The following is a 15,919-nucleotide window of genomic DNA, read 5'->3' as shown; positions in this document are numbered from 1 at the left end:
GGGACCTAACGGCAGTTCACTCTCGAGAGTTCCTCTGCACTACCTCGCTTGCAAAATCCAACTCCCGGCATTGTGTCACGCGTCTGGACCTAAGCTTTTCCCGCGTCGTTCCTGCCTTTTCTGCCCACCAATGCCAATTGACCACCGAGCGTGTCTGAACCAGCACACGAGGAAACCCTCTTTCTCGTAAACAGAGGCGATAGGGCGCGAGACTCTTGGCCACGCCGCTACTGAGGCGCACATGTAGTCTTCCTGTCGAGTGAGCGCCTTGTTCCAGTGTCAGGTCGCCAATGTGGCCAGATGCCTCGCATTTGTCTGTTTTCGCCGCTGCAGCAAACGTGATCGTGTACCGCGACTTGAAGCCAGAAAACATCCTCCTTGATCATCGAGGCCACGTGAAACTGGTTGACTTCGGTTTCGCCCGGTCTCTAGATCCGCTGCCGCCCGCCTCGCGCTCTACGGATGTTCGCTTCGCCAAAATAGAGCCTGCCTCTCGAGAGCGACACCACCACTGCGCTTTGCGAGCGGATGCGCCTTCCCAGATGGCTGCGCGGGGTCTAGGCTCTTCGTTTCCTAGGCGACATGACGACTCCTACCACACAGCATCAACCCCCGAACCCTCTCAAGAGGAATCGAAACGTCCACAGGTGTCTTTCGTGTCTCCACATCATGTTCCAAGCGACGACCCGACGCGCACGTTCTCTCCATTCCTCGCGGAGCTACCGGCGAACCTCTGGAGTGGGACACCGCACTCTGGGTTTTCCCGGGACGATGCAGAGAGTCGCGCCTCGCCATCGATTGGAGGTTTGGGTGTGCCCGTCCAGAGACAAGGGTGCGGGATTCTGGGGCACAGTCCTCGCAAGAAACCTGTTGGGGACGACGGCGAGCCCGCGAAAGGAGCGCTCCGGCCTCACGCTCCCTTTATCCCCTTGCCTGGGACAGAGTACGGCGGAGCAGTCGCAAACGAGTCTGCGCGTTTTGCGGTCCGCCACAGCGCAGGAGGGGACCGCGCCAAGGGAGTGAAGGAGACGCGGTTCGAAGCCAAGGGAGAGAGGCTGTTCCCCGGCTGCTGCCAAGCAGTCAAGTGCGCCACTGCCCTAGCTTTCATCGACACTGCGAGAAACACAGCTGCTGACACGGAAAAAAAATGCCCTCACCTCCCTGCCGCTCCAGCAGCCACGTCGCCGTTCGGCGCATTCGCCCTCCCTGCCCCAGAGGCGAATCCGTTCGAGTCAGGGCTGAAACCTCCCGACCTCGCACGCGTCTGTCCCTCTCCAGACGCCTGTGCCTCCTCGGCTTCGACAGGCTCTTTGCCTGGCGTCTCGTTCGATCCCCGCTCGCTCTCTGTGTCGCCATCCTCGTACGCATTTGCCTCCTCTCCTGCTGGCATGGCATCCGCACATCGAGCACCCCGCGCGCTTGGCCCTCCTCTGTCGCCGACCGGTGGGTCACACGAGCGATACACTCCGCGCTTTGCGAAGAAGCTTCAGAACGCTCCAGGCTGTGCCCACTCAGCCGCGGACAACGCGCACTGCTGCAGGCAGCTGACGGAGCCCCGCGCCCGCCAGCGCACATCGCCCCGCTCTAGCCAGAGAACAGAAAAGGAGTCTCCCCTGATCGGTTCGAATCCGCAGTGTGGGAGCATCTGCACAGAAAAGGAACTTGTCAGCGGCAACCCTTCTGTTGGGAGTTTCGCCAGCCGGGAGTCCTGTTTCTCCTTTTTCGCGATGGCGCGTCCCACGGGAGACCACGACGCTGGTCATTATGGAGGCGGAAGTTCTTCCGGCGAGCCCATGTCATCAGAGCCGGAGAAAGAGACCAGCGAGGAGCGAGGAGCATCGTGCAGCCCGACAGCATGGTTTTCCTGCCGCGAAAAGGAACCTGCATCTCCTGCAAGGCGCGGATCCCTGCTGCCTCCCCTTCACGCATCCTCTGACGGCACACCCGGCCAGAGGGGGAAAGATCGCTTTTCTGATCCAGGGAACGGCCGAAGGGAGTCTTTTGGGTTTTCCCGAAGCAGCGACTTTGTAGACTTTGAAGGTCCGGCGACGCGCGCGACGAGTTGGAGCTCGATCCAGCTCGACCCGGCGTCGGCGCGCATTCCTCTGACGCAGACTGAAGACGAAGACGACTCGGAACTCGTGCAGCTCGAAAACATGGCCTCTCGCCTGAGACGAGAATCTGTACCGGGACAAGAAAGAGCTCTCCCTCCCCGCTCATCCAAGGACGCACGACACGTAGAGGACTTCCGAAGCGACGGAGCCGGCAGCATTCCCTCGGGCATTCCTCAGAGGGAGTTTCTAAATGTGAACACGAGCCGAGGGAAGGCAGTGGGGGAAGAAGCCCAGGCTCTGCGGACGGCGATAGGCGACCAGTCTCCGTCCCAGGTTGGACTCGACGACCGTCGGGTTTCGCCAGAGCGCGGTGCTTCCTGTACAGCCGAAACGCGTTGCTCGAGTGGGCCAGGGCTCTTTGCGCGCAGAACCCTTCCTCACGCTGAAGAAGCGCGCTGGTCGGGAAAACCGGATGCGCGGCAATCCAGACACCCGGTTTCCGCGGTGGCCACCTCCTCCTGGCCCGCAGACAGGCGTGTTGACGGCAGTCCTGTGCAAGAACAAAACGAGCACTCCGGGACTGGAAGCCACGGTAGCTGTCGAGTCCAAGACGCCAGCGCGACTGGCCAAAAGGATTCGTCGCTTCGCTGGGACGGTGGCGATTCGAAAACGCGTCTGAACGCGGGTGTCCGTGGAGGACCGCTGGGACCCGCCTCGGATGCTTCTCCCGCGCAAGGTCGTCCGCGAGGCATACCGGACCTGGCAGCGGAAGAACGTGACGCAGCGAGAGAGCTAGACGGGGCATATTGCAACGCACAGGCGTTTTCTCTGCAACCAGAGACCGCGTTCTACGATGGTACGGCCCCGTCTGCGACACGCGACCCGTGCGGATATGCCTCCGGAGTCCTCCCTCTCTGCGACGGGTATTCGTCGCCGATCGAGGCAGATTCTTCCCTCTGTCACGTGCCCAGCGGTGAACTCGGTTCTCTCACGTCCAGAGGCGATCTCACCACAACTGCGCCGCTTTCGGCGTACGGTACAACGACGCAGCTCAGCGCTCTCTCCCCGTCTCTCCACACCACGAGTGCCCAGCACTTTCCCCTCTCACATACGGGCGGAGCAACGCCGGCGGATGCAGCCGCAACGACGAACTCCGTCGCGTCTGCCGCCGGCGTTTCAGAGAGCGCAGGCGCGCTGAGCCTCTCAGCCGCTTCGCCTGCTAGCGAACGTGCGGGGACCTCTCCGGCTGACGCGGGAAACTCCCTTTTGTTTTCGTCCTCCTTGGCGCTCTCTCCAGCGTCGTTCGCCGAGTGTACAGACACGCGACTTCCTCCCCTCGCCACAACTCGCAGAGTCGCCCGCGGCGGATCGCGACCAGAAGCTGAACCAGGCGGGGAACTGTGCAGAGCGAAGCGGCGTGGTGTCGGCACTTGTGAGTCCGCGCTCCGTGCCTCCCTCAGTCCTTCCGCTTTCCCACAGGAAGTGCGCGAATCTGCGGCGAGCGCGTCAGAAACGGCGCACTTCTTCAGCGCGACGTCGCACCGAACCGCCCCGAGCATGTCACCCGCGTCTGAAAGGACACCGAATTCCCGAGGCGGGATCTACCAGGACTCCGGAGAAGGCGACTCAGAGGATGTGTTGGAAACGCCGCCTGGACCCGCGGCGCGCAGCTTGTTTGAATGCGGCGCTTTGCGGAGAAGGCTTCGGGAAAAGCGAGATCCGCTGGGTGACCGCCCTCGGGAAAGAAGCGAAATTCTAAAAGGGACGGGGACACAACGAACGGGGGGGGACGACCGGGGTCGCGGGAACGCCGCGTCTTGCGACGGAAAGAGACAGCAACTGCGAGACACGACGACTGAAGACGAAAACGGAGACGGGTTCCACGTCGAGCCCGAGAACGGTCGTTCCAAAGGCCGAGAAGAAGGTGAGAGACGCCCTCTCGAGCACCCACCCAACATCTTGACAAAGCCGCAATGTTTCAAGAGAAAGAGCTGTCCCAGTACCGGCCGCTTCCGAGAAGAGTGTCGACAAATACGATGCACACCGCTTGAGAAGGCAAACCCCGAACGGCTCAGAGCCTTCACGCTCTGTGGAACTCCCGAATATCTTCCTCCAGAAGTGCTTCTCGTTAAAGGTCATGACTGCAAAGCTGACTGCTGGGCACTAGGAATTCTCGTCTACGAAATGCTTGTCGGGTGAGTGGCAAAGAAAGAAGAGACCGACACCCTGGGTCAAGAAAAAGACGTAAGGATGAGAGATGCATGGGCACGGCCTTTCAACGGGGGAATTTCGATCACCCTACCACAAACTCGCGTACTGGGTCACGCCGTTTCTGAGAAAACCTTCACGCTGGCAACGCTATAGTCCTGGCTGCTGCTAACGAGCTGCACTCTACGACGACTTGAGAAACGAGTAATGGCCGTCCTACCACAGAGGTCCGAAGCTGAAAAACGGGGGAATATCTATCTTTATAGACGCAAAATGCTACCATATAGGTTTCTCTATGCTTATTACCCGTATCTATATAATATATTATGCCTATACCTCTGTCTGAATGCCTCTCCTTCCGCGTTCATATATATATATATATATATATATATATATATATATGCACATTACATACGCATAGCTATGAACATGTATAGGTATATATATCTATATATATGGACATCTGCGGATGTATCTGTGCATACATATACATGACTATGCTTCACGTGAGCAATATATATATATATATATATATATATATATGGAGAGAGAGAGACTCGTTGTTCTTGGCGCACACACGTCTACTGTCTTTGAGCAGCCAGACGCCCTTCTACCACGAGAATCCCCAAGAGATGTACGAGAATATTCTCCGCGCTCCCGTTCCGTTCAGTCCTTGTCTGAGTCCGATGGCTATGGTAAGTGCGATCTTGTAGGCTCCGGCGGCTCTGTCGCCTCTGGGGAGGGTTCACAGCGAGATCGCCCCGGCAGGTGGCCGGCAACCTCTGAGAGAGGCGTTCTGGGGATGGGAACCGCGGCGGGATTCTGACGTTCATGGACGCGTGTTTAAACCATCACCCAAGCGTCTCGTTGTCCTTGAAGGTCATCATGTCAGAGTGGGGAGCACCGTAGAGGCCAGCACACTGCGGCGCTGACAAGAAGCTGACGCACGAACACACACGGCGGGAAACGAAACGAACCACCCGACACGTGTGAATCGGCGAACTGTCGATAAGAAGTGTTCCGTTTTTGGGTTGGAAGGTACGAGGGAGAATCTGCGCGTTTCCGCCTCGCGATTAGTGCAGACAGAACCAGAGAGGAGTGGTCATGCATGTTTGCTAAAAAGGCGGAGGAGCGGATTACAGAGCGGCGCAGAGATGACTCAGTGGCGCAGACACGGGTTATCCCACCCGAAGGAGCGTCTATGCTCCTTTCTGAGCACACACACACAGAGAGAAGGCTCAAAGTATAGATTTTTGTACAACTCAGACAGCGCTTTTTTCGCAGAGTTTTCGTCGCTTGTTCCCGTTGTGCAGGATCTCATCGAACGCCTGCTTCGAAAGAGTGCAAGCAAACGTCCAAGCATGAAAGATCTCCCTTACCATCTTTTCTTCACGTCTGTGAAATTCGACTGGACCGCAGCAGCCCGAGGTCGCCTAACTCCCCCGTTCGTCCCTCCCGTCCGAAGCAAAATGGATACGCACATGTTCGACGAATATCCGGAATCTTTCGGCTCAGGTGCGTTTGAAATGCACCAGCGGAAAGAGCGGTTTTCGCGGTATCAGACATGCCAGACGGTAGCTAGTGACACAACGGCCTCACGCATTTGCGGAATAGGGAGGCGAGGGACGTTCCGACACGACGGGAAAGCGTCGATCTTTTGGAGAGTCTTATCAAGAAGGGGAGATTTGCGTGGCGCATCTCTCTGTGTGTCTGTGCAGAAGGCCCGTCGCCGACCGCAGAAGAAGACATCTGGTTTCAGGAGTTCTGATGATCCTCGGTCTGTCTTCTCTCTCTGGCTCGATTGGCCATGCCTTTGCTCTCTCTTCGCGTTTCCGCTTTTCTTTCCCAAGAACGTTTCGAGCGCCTTTTCTCCCCTATCTCAGGTATTCCTCTCCACACGGACCCACTCACGCTCGACGAGCTTTCGAGTTTTTGTTGGTGTCGCCGACTCCGCGGGTCCCTACACAGACAACTGTCGACCCTTTTACACAGTTCCTGTATCCTGTTTATCTGTATACCTGTCTGCATGCAATGAAGCAGCTTTCTCGGTGGACTTGTCCATTGGGCAATTCCCCGGTCTTCCCTTCAACGAAGGAGAACGCACAACACGGATCGAGGCTCTGCGCATTCTCAGTACTCTGCCTGCCACATAGAAGGAAGCATCAAGGAAGCATCGTCAGACACCCTTTTTGCTCGGCGTCGCATTTTTTCGTTGACAGCCACTCAACTGGAGCTCGCCTAGAGCGCACGTTCAGCAGGAGCTTGGAAGCACCGTTCCTTAGGTCCATGCCACGATTGCACGATTCAACCGTAGATAGGCAAACGCGCCTCGCATCAAGGAGCGCAGCTGAGGAAACCTCTCGCTCTGGTGCTTTCTCCACAACGAATCCAGGCTTTTGTGTGCAAAGCACGAGGCGGCGGCCTCGACGCACGTAGAACGGAAGATATATTCTGGGAAAGGCGGAAAACAGGAGTCCACAAAAGCTGCGCCGACGAAGATGGATACGACCGCTGTCAATGCCGGAACATTTACACATTTTTGATTCAGGCTCTTTGCTGCACGCGAACCTCATCTAGATACCACCTACCAACCAGGCCACAGGGCCAGAGTCCTCGAGTCTCCTTAGGAGCCAAACGTGTATGGGAGCTGCCTCGCTCTATCTGTATGTGGCAGACTCCTCAATTTTCTCTCGACCTAAGAGCTATATATATATATATATAGAGAGAGAGAGAGATAGATATAGATAAATAGATATAGATAGATAGATAGATAGATAGATAGATAGATAGATAGATAGATATGGGTTAGCCGTTTCGCCGCTGCCCCTGTAGTGCATGTGCCTTGGAAGGGGAAACGAGGGAACCAAGGCGCGGCGTGAAAAGGCGGGAATCGGCCTGACGCATCATCTGCGATCCACAGGTTCTTCTCACCGCGGCTCTCCCCTCCTGTCGACGTGTGTGTTCGGAGGCCAGCTTCAGCAGTCGAACAACGAGAAACACAAACGTGTGCGTCGCCCCTGGCTCTCGCGCAGAGATGCACGAAGCTGTGATGCGACAGGCTCGCCAGTTGCGGCCGATATGTGTCTGTCGAGATGCACATCGCTTATCTGCGAAGTTTTTTCTGGAGAGAAAAGGAGTTCGATACAGACCTGAAAACGGAAACACGGACTCCTTACTCTCCTTCCCTAGCCACAACCTCTTCGCAAATCGCTCTCGTTCCCTTTTCTCCTGCCTTCCGCACACGCCGCTTCAAAAGCCCTGTCCTTCCCTCACGGTTCTCACACCCCGCGACACGACAAAAAGGCCCTTGACGGTTTTTCTCGACGTCTCGCCGCGAAAACGAAACTTGCTTTCCCCCCACGCGCCGCGCTTCGCGGACCCGCGGTCGGTTCAGCCTCTGTCCCGCACCCTTTGAATCCTTCGCGTCAAATCTCTTGAGTGCCTCATTCTCGCATTCCGACCCCGCCTTTTTTTTCTAGGCTCTCTCCCGCGAGCACAATCGACGCCTCTAAGCCGCGGAAGCCCGGAGAAACCCCTTCTCGCTCCATCTTGGCGATTTCTCTGCCTCCCGCCCTCACGCACATTCCTCTCTTTGTCTCTCCCACACACGGGGCGTTTTCTTCTCTCCACGTTCCCCGTTCTTGTGCACTTGCCGGTCGTCTCGGGACGCGCATCCGCCCGCTCGGCACTACGGAAGCGAGCAGCGAATCGTTTCTCGAGAGAAACACTTCAGAAGACCTCTCTCAAGCAAACCCATCACCCGGCTACGAACGGCTGCGTTCTAAAACGGGCTGCGTTTCCGTTTCCTGTGCTTTTCGACCGATCGCGAGGAAAGCGCCAACTGCGAGACGCAAGACGCTCCTGTGCACCACACCTGGCACGCGCGAACGGAACCGGACACAAAGCTGATTTCGTCTCGGTTTTATTCCGTCGGGCCTCTACTGCACTCTTCCCCTCTGCTGCAGGAAAAAATAGCGAAAAAGCGACAGTGTCTTCTGTTTCCGCTCTCTGTGCGTTCTCCCCCTCCACGGCGCAGTGGGAAAAACACCGGAGCTTCGCCCGGACGCCCCTCCAGTCTCTCTCATACCCCCCCCCCCCCTTCCCCCCCGTCGCGCCTGTTTCTGCAAGCTGGGACCGCCTCCAGTGTTTCTCGCCGATGCTCATCCGCCCTGTGCGCTCGTCCAATCGGACACACTGCGAAGCAGGGGCCCTCGCAACGAACAGTCCCGCCGACGCCTCTCAACTGTCCAAATGCACAGACGTCGTCACAGACCGAGGCAACGCAGCGATAGCAGACGCCGACTCTTTCATTTCTGTACCCCCTCTGTGTACACGCAAACATCGAGAGGGACCCATACGCCTGCATTCACACGCCCATGTACGAAAATGTACACAGACTCACATTCACGTGTGAGTACCTCAGCCAAGTCTACAAGGCAAAGAAGGGATCTCCGCTTCGCTTTTTCACTCGGCACGTTTTTGGCGGAAAAGAAAACTGCATTCACGCGACAGCAACCTTGAGAGTGTTTCTCGCCACGCTCGTTCAACGCGGTATCTGCCACCCCCTCACGTTCTCACTCAGCCGCGCCGTTGTCTCCCTCAGTGCTTTCGTTGTCTCCTTGTCTCTCCTTCATCCGTTTCCCTCTCTGTTCCTTGCCTGCCGAGGTTTTTCTGCATCTTCGTTGACCGTTCCTCCCCGCCAACGTCCAATCCCACGTTTCTGCTTTACGTCTCCCACTGTCCTCGGGCTCTCCTTCCGTCTTTCTCCTCCCTTCCGTCTTTTTCTCGCTCGCGGTTCGCACGCCCGCCCCCCTTCCCGTCACGCGTCTTCATCTTCACTGCCGTCGTGCAGCATGTCGGCGACCAGTTCTTCCGTCCACTTTGACTTCTTTTTGTCGCGTTTGTCCAAGTCATCGTCTCCTCCGCTCAGCCCCTCGTCGTCCGAAGTTTTTCGTCTTCCCGCCTCTTCCCCGCCTTCGCGGCTTTGCTTCTCGCTCAGCTCCTCGGCGTCTCCCTCAGCCGCACCGCCACTGCCCCTCGCGGTGTCTCCTGTCTCCACCCCCACACCCCACAAACTGCGCGCCGCCAAGAGGCCTTCTCGTCCTCCGCGGGGACACGCCCGCACCTCTCGCTCGTTCTTCCCGCCCAACGAAGAGTCAGACGGCAAAGAAGACCCGAACCCAGACGGATGCTTTCTCTTCAGCACACCCGAAAGCAGTCGCATCCCTGAGACGGCACACACAAACACATGCCTGACCGTCCCACTCACTGGGTACATTTCTTGAAAAACCACACACACTTATCTTAAAGCACGTTATCTTTGCACATATTTGCATGTGGGTGTAGAGAGAGATCTGTTGCGTGTAGCCCTTGAGCGATACACAAATGCAGCAATAGGGGCTGATATACAGGCTGATATACACCTGAACAGACGGATATACAACGCACCCTGTGTGTATCTGAGCGTGGTGATCCAGAGAAAACGCCTGCTAAGGGAGGCGAGTCTCCCGTCCACGGACAAGTCTTGAACGAGGACTGGAAACGCGTCCCTGCGTCTTCACGGATGTACACAGGATGCCCACCCGAAACGGAGCGTGCCCGCGCCTCCCTGCGTCGTCTCCGCGTCTCTCTCACCCGCCAGAAGTTCGCTTCCGTCCGCGCCCTCTTCGCGCGATTTTCCGCTCTCAGCCCCACTGCCGGGCGCGTTGCTGCCACTCTGCATGCGCCTCTCTTGAGGCGCCCCCACGCGGCCTGCCTCGCAGGCACGCTCTCCCTCGTCCGTGTTCTCCCCCTTTCGTCCAACGTCTTCACTGCTGGAAGAACTAGACGGAGAGGCCGGACTGGTTGCGCTGTTGCCTCCGAGTCTGCGAGCAAAAGACGGCGAGGAAGATCGACAGATAAGACAAACCCAGGAGGCGAAAATGCAGGAATGAAGCAAGAACATCCCCGTCACCACACTACCGTCGTTTCGCGTTTCGAAAAAGCCCCTTTTCTGGCCCACTGACGCTTATCCTTTCTTTCACGCCGGTTTTCGGCAGGAAATGCAGTTTGAATGTGTGCATAGAAACCCTGTATTTATCTAGTGCCATCATCCTACCTTTTTCTATTTTTAGCTCTCTACATAGAGAGAACATAAATACACGTCAGAGCTACACAGAAGCATCGACGTAAACAGCGCGAGCCAGCGGAGTTTTACGCAGATATACACATGCAGACGTAAGCTTTTTCTTGACCTGTTCTCCACAGAGTCCTCCGCACGAGAATCAATGCAAAGATACACTGTACTCTTTGCCTCTCACTTGAGCTTGACAGCAATCTTTTTGGGTCCAGCGATCGCTGTTCCTGGCCGCGTGGGAGAGGTCTCCTTCGTGGGGCTGGTTTTCCCGTCTCCGTCCGATACCCCTCGTCGTCCTGGACTTGCAACAGATCGCCCCGTGAGTCGGTCTTCGTCTCGGCCAGTCTCCGACCCTTTGGGGGCCTCGAAGACCTCGGCAAGCTTCGCGTCGTTGCCGTCTGCTCGCCTCTCGCTTTTTTCAAATCTCCTTTTTTCGTTTCGTCCTTCGTCGCCGAGATCCCGCGAACGCGCAGGCTTCGGAGACGGCAGCAGTTTCTTCTCGGGGAAGGCTTTCAGCAGGAAAGAAGAGTCGTCTTCTTCGCCGCTCGCGTCGAACGGCGGTTGACTCCGAATATAAGCCGAGGCATGCGAAGCAGGGTCGGTTTTCCGAGAGGGCAAAGGCGGGCTGGCCGGCTCCTCGTCGTCCTCGTCCTCGTCGTTGTCGTCGTATCCGTCCACGAGAGAAGACGTGCACCCGCTGCCACACAAGGCGCGAGACAGACAAAACGGATTCTCACAAAGAGGCGAAAAAAAGACGCACGACGCACCCGAGCGCATGAGGAAATGCCTCGACGGGAAAGAAACGCGAAAGTAAAGGACGCAGACACTGGCGAAAGGAAGCGAGAATGCGAGACAAAAGCGCATGCAGCGTTGTCGGTCTTAACCTACCGAGACAACTCGCGCCGGTCGCTGATCTCGTCCTCGTCATCCTCATCTGGATCATTTCGCAGAGACAGAGAGGAGAAATTCTCGCGGCCTTCGCTTGCCTCAGACGGTGAATCGTCGTCGTCGTCGTCCTTGTCGTCAGAGAGGAACCAAGACTCTTCTTCTTCGTCGTCCAAAGACCTCTGCGCACAGAAACGGGGGACCCGGCGAAAAAGGCACCGGGTTCGCATTTGTATGGAGACCAGCGAGGGGGAGATGATAGGGGAAAGAAGCAATCCAGAGAAGCCACAAACAGAGGTAAAGACGGGAAAAGGTGAAACCTGCTTTTCCCCGTTTAACTCTTCTTCCATGTCTCGCCACATGCACGTCGAGACCCCAGCCTAACGCGCCCTCCCTGCGGCGTTTTTGCCGGACCACCCTGAGACGCCACCCCACCGCCGCATTTCGTCCTTCTGTACTATGAAAACGGTCCTGCCCTATTGCACTTACCCGCACACGATACAGATCTAAAGTTTCACCAACCACTCCGCACGACTCGGTACACATGCGTATATACAAAGAGAAAGATATACGTATGCATATACACATACACGCACATAAACATATACAGGATATACATGTACATATATATATACATATATACATAAGTGTTTATATACGTTTATGTGGACATTCATACGGAGAGATTTATCTTCCTACACATAGGAGTGTCCTTTTCGGACAGTTGTCTTACGTTTGGATCTCTGCGAATAACGCGGCCGAGGCCGGAGCGCAGCGAGCGCGGGGAGAAGCCCCCGTCGCCTCCTGCCTCTGTTGAATTAAGGCCCGACCCGGAGAAGAAAAAGTCGCGCCCTCCACTGCCTCCGCTCCGAGGCGATAGCATGCGAGAAGACGGCGAGAGGTAGTCCTGTGGAGACCGTAGATGCAGCGGCTGACTCACGCAAAGCGGCGGCTTCGCGACAAACTGGATGTACAGGTCGTGTAAATCCTGAGGGGAAACAGGCAGATGGCAAAAGCAGACGCAAGCGGGGCCAGTTGCTTTCGCGCGGAGACGTGAAGTCTCACGAGGCGTGCGCATCCTCCCCAGCAGAGTCACCTCTCTGCGAGATCACGTGGACTTCAAGCAAGAAAAGGAAACAGTGAAGAGAAACCGTTTATCCTCACGGACGTATGCATGCACAAACACATATATGTCTATCTATGTATACTTGCTGACACAGAAATACACAGACAGGACCACTCTCACATACACACGTATACACGTGTGTCGAGTCTCTGCCTATTTCGATTGAAAGCGACGCGTCGTTCCGTGTTCAGAACAACATGCGCAGAAAGGCGCTTCTCGTCCCTCCGCCCTCTTTTCCTGTCTTTTCTTTGTCGCAGAACCGTTCATTCTTTCCCTCCAAACCCTCTTCCGTAAAGCAGCAAACATGGAGACGTTTGAAAGACACGCCCCTTCCGTCGTGAGAAACCGCATGTTTTGGGGTGTCTGGAATGGTCGAGCAAAAAAAAGGGTTTTGTTTTAAGAAGAGCGATTTTTTTTTCAGACCTGGAGCGTTTGGCAAGGGCGGCGACCTGTGGTCCGCATCGAGTCTTGGATGTCGGCGATCCAGTGACGGCAAAACTCGTCGGTGAACAGAAATTCGATCAAGTGCAGAGAGTGGCACGGCGCCTGTGGAGCCGCAAAGGTCGCCGCACTCGCTGCGAGCGCGCGAAGGCAGTCCAGGATGACCGACGCAAGCAGCGACGACTGCTGACGCCGAGACGAAAAGAGAGACACTGCGTACTGCTCTTCCTAGAATAAAAACACACAAAAACACGGAACACCAAATCGAACACACGTAACGAACCGCGACGCTCTCACACATGCATATATATGAATATAGGTTCATGTATATCTGTATGTGCATGCGCATCTGTACATACATATACTTATATATGAATATACATATATATACGTGTATATACGTAGATATAGATGTATATGCAAGTATTTAGGTAGATGTGTGTATGTTTACAGATAATCTAGGGGTAATCAATGTGAGATGTGCGGATGCCGCCCGGGAGAGGATCGGGGAGACGAAAACCGGCGTCTCGCTGCTTCATGCGGCAAAGCGCACAAACGGAAACCCCAGTTTAAAGGCTAGAGACGCCCACGCGAGAAAGCGCCGATGGAACGGAAACTTTTCGCACCTTGAGCATCCAGATGATCGGACGGAGAACCTTGTGTTGGACCAGGTGTTTGTCCACGTACGCGTCCTGAGAAACAAAAAGCAAAACCCGAAAAGCAACGTGCGTGAATCCACCAGTCGGTGCAAAGTGCGCTGTACACCAAGCAGGTACAAGCGCGTAAAGGCCCTTTTTGTGACATACACATGTGTATACGTATATATATATATATATATATACATGCGTATACATATGGAGAGTGTGAGACAGATAGAGATACACAGAAATAGATAGAGAGAATTAGATCGACATAGAAATAGACAAAAAGAGACCGTCGTTTTATAGACAGACATCCACAGGGGCACGGAATTGTGCGTGTCCTCTCTCGGGACCGGTGGAAGCACAATCTGATCGTGTCACGAGCAAGAAGATCCACATACCTTATATATATATATATATATATATATATAGATAGATAGATAGATAGATAGATAGATAGATAGATAGATAGATTGATTGATACACATTCGTACACACCTAGATTACATATAGTTACTTTTACATATATATGTATATACATATACATATGCATATGCATATATATATGTAAATTCAAATGCATAACCATGGATGTATGCCGGCCCAGACTGGCAGATGGATCGCCAGAGAGACGACTGGGGAGGCAGCAAGGACGCCAAGAGCTGTCCCACTTTGAGCGAGATGCATGCGCGGATGAATTTGACGGCGAAGAGGGCGAGGAATTTGTCAAACGTGGGCCGGAGAGACGCCAGGATTGCGCGAATCGGCACGCGGTCTTTCTGAATGCGAATTTTGAAGCGATGTCTGCGGCACCGAGAAGAACCCAGGGAGCATCAAGACAAAATGCAAAGGAGACACACCAGCCGACAGACAGACGCGAAAAACAAAACAGACGCACACAAGCAACACAATCCATCTATATGTACACGCAAACGGATTTACGTCCGTACACGCACTTCTATAGATACAGATATCCGTGTGCTTATATACGTATATATATATATATATATATATATATGGGTGAAGGATGCTTGTGAAGATGCATGGCCTTGCGATGAGAAGATGCTGGAGGCAGGAGAGAGAGTGAGAACAAAACGAGAGGGGAGGAGTGCGAGAGAGAGGAAGAGAGACGCGGGGAGACAGGGAACAGGCTTTCATTACGGAACGGAGCACGCGTCTGCGGAAGAACAAGAGACGGGGAAGTGAGAACCCACTTGTGAGCAGGTACGCAGTGCGCGAGAATCTCCAGAATTTGCTGCTTCGCGTGGTGCAAACGGTGGAAATCGCCTGCGGACGAATAAGCGAGAAACGGAAAGGCGTCACGACTTTGATGTGTGGGATAGCGGCCGAAGCGCATCCATAATGCCATTCAAAACTTCTCTAAAAGGTTCGGGCGACCTTGACCACCCTTCTGCCGTATTCCCCATTTCCTCACGTTCCCCCCATTCAATCAGAAAAACGAGAGTATGTCTCAGCGAGTCAAGATACAGACACACACGATACCCACTTACGTATCCATGCATTTACGTATATAAATGCATGGATAACCGTTTGCATAGAGATAGGGCAACCTGCACATGTTTATCTTCGTGTCAACATGACGATTCAGATCCGAAAGGCGACTGGAGTCCCCTTTCTCTGAGTGGCCTTTGGGGTCAGGAACTCGAGAAGCAGAAACTCGAGGCACAGACGGGGGGTTGCCAGACTCTTCGACGCCTCTTCGACACACGTTCACACGTCTGTATCTGTCTTGTCGCTCATATCCGCATATTAGTACATACTCTGCATGCCGCACATATGCACATATACACAGATCATACTAGAGACGCAGACGTTGAATGGCCTGCTTCCCATCTTTCCTTGGTGCGTACTTGGGGTCATTTCCTCGGCATTTAAAGGCAAGAAGAGGGTCTGGAGAAGTCGGTCCATGACGCCTTTGTCGTAGAAGAGCATGTGGATTTCGTCCTTTTCGGGGAGTTCCATGACTGGGCTGCAAATCACCTTGATGAGGATTTCCTTCACTTGGACCTGGACAGAGTCGCTGCAGCTTTTTTCCAAAGTCTCTGCGAGGAGAAGAAGAAGACGGGACTCCTGTTTGCTGTCGTTCTTCGCCTCCGAGAAGAAGGCCTGGCGCAGCAGCTGGGGCTGAATCTCGGCGAAAGTGTTCAAAATCTCAACCGCCACGCACACGGGAGTCGGGTAGGGCAACCCCGACAAATCCAACGGATTCGGCCGATACGTCTCCGCCCCATCCGCCAGCAAAATCTCCTTCAGGCGCTCTTGGTACTGCAGCAGAAAGCGAGGAAGAGAGAGACAAGGAGAGGAAGAAGGACAGGGAGAAAGAGAGAGAGAAGGAGAAAGAGAAGGAGAGAGAGGAGAGAGAGAAGGAGAGAGAGAAGGAGAGAGAGGAGAGAGAGGAGAGAGAGAAGGAGAGAGAGGAGAGAGAGGA

The 15,919-nt window shown here is 54.9% G+C and overlaps 2 protein-coding genes across 2 annotated transcripts; one reads left to right on the top strand and one right to left on the bottom strand.

Annotated features, from left to right (window-relative positions):
• Nucleotides 1-290: 290 nt before the first annotated feature.
• On the top strand, nucleotides 291-6,030 carry NCLIV_034780 (putative protein kinase (incomplete catalytic triad); the record flags this gene model as incomplete). Its single annotated transcript, XM_003883680.1, has 4 exons — nucleotides 291-4,249; nucleotides 4,861-4,957; nucleotides 5,576-5,777; nucleotides 5,981-6,030. The coding sequence occupies 4 exons, from the start codon at nucleotides 291-293 to the stop codon at nucleotides 6,028-6,030; spliced, it is 4,308 nt and encodes a 1,435-aa protein (XP_003883729.1).
• Nucleotides 6,031-9,081: 3,051 nt separating this feature from the next.
• NCLIV_034770 (hypothetical protein) lies at nucleotides 9,082-14,827 on the bottom strand (the record flags this gene model as incomplete). Its single annotated transcript, XM_003883679.1, has 9 exons — nucleotides 9,082-9,488; nucleotides 9,897-10,126; nucleotides 10,562-11,074; nucleotides 11,266-11,444; nucleotides 11,996-12,250; nucleotides 12,812-13,057; nucleotides 13,456-13,521; nucleotides 14,142-14,274; nucleotides 14,685-14,827. The coding sequence occupies 9 exons, from the start codon at nucleotides 14,825-14,827 to the stop codon at nucleotides 9,082-9,084; spliced, it is 2,172 nt and encodes a 723-aa protein (XP_003883728.1).
• Nucleotides 14,828-15,919: the final 1,092 nt, after the last annotated feature.

The sequence above is a fragment of the Neospora caninum genome, chromosome VIII, assembly GCF_000208865.1.
Source record: "Neospora caninum Liverpool complete genome, chromosome VIII".
Taxonomy (NCBI): Eukaryota; Apicomplexa; class Conoidasida; order Eucoccidiorida; family Sarcocystidae; genus Neospora; species Neospora caninum.
The sequence above is the reverse complement of the archived record's forward strand: the minus strand, read 5'-3'. Positions and strand labels throughout refer to the sequence as shown.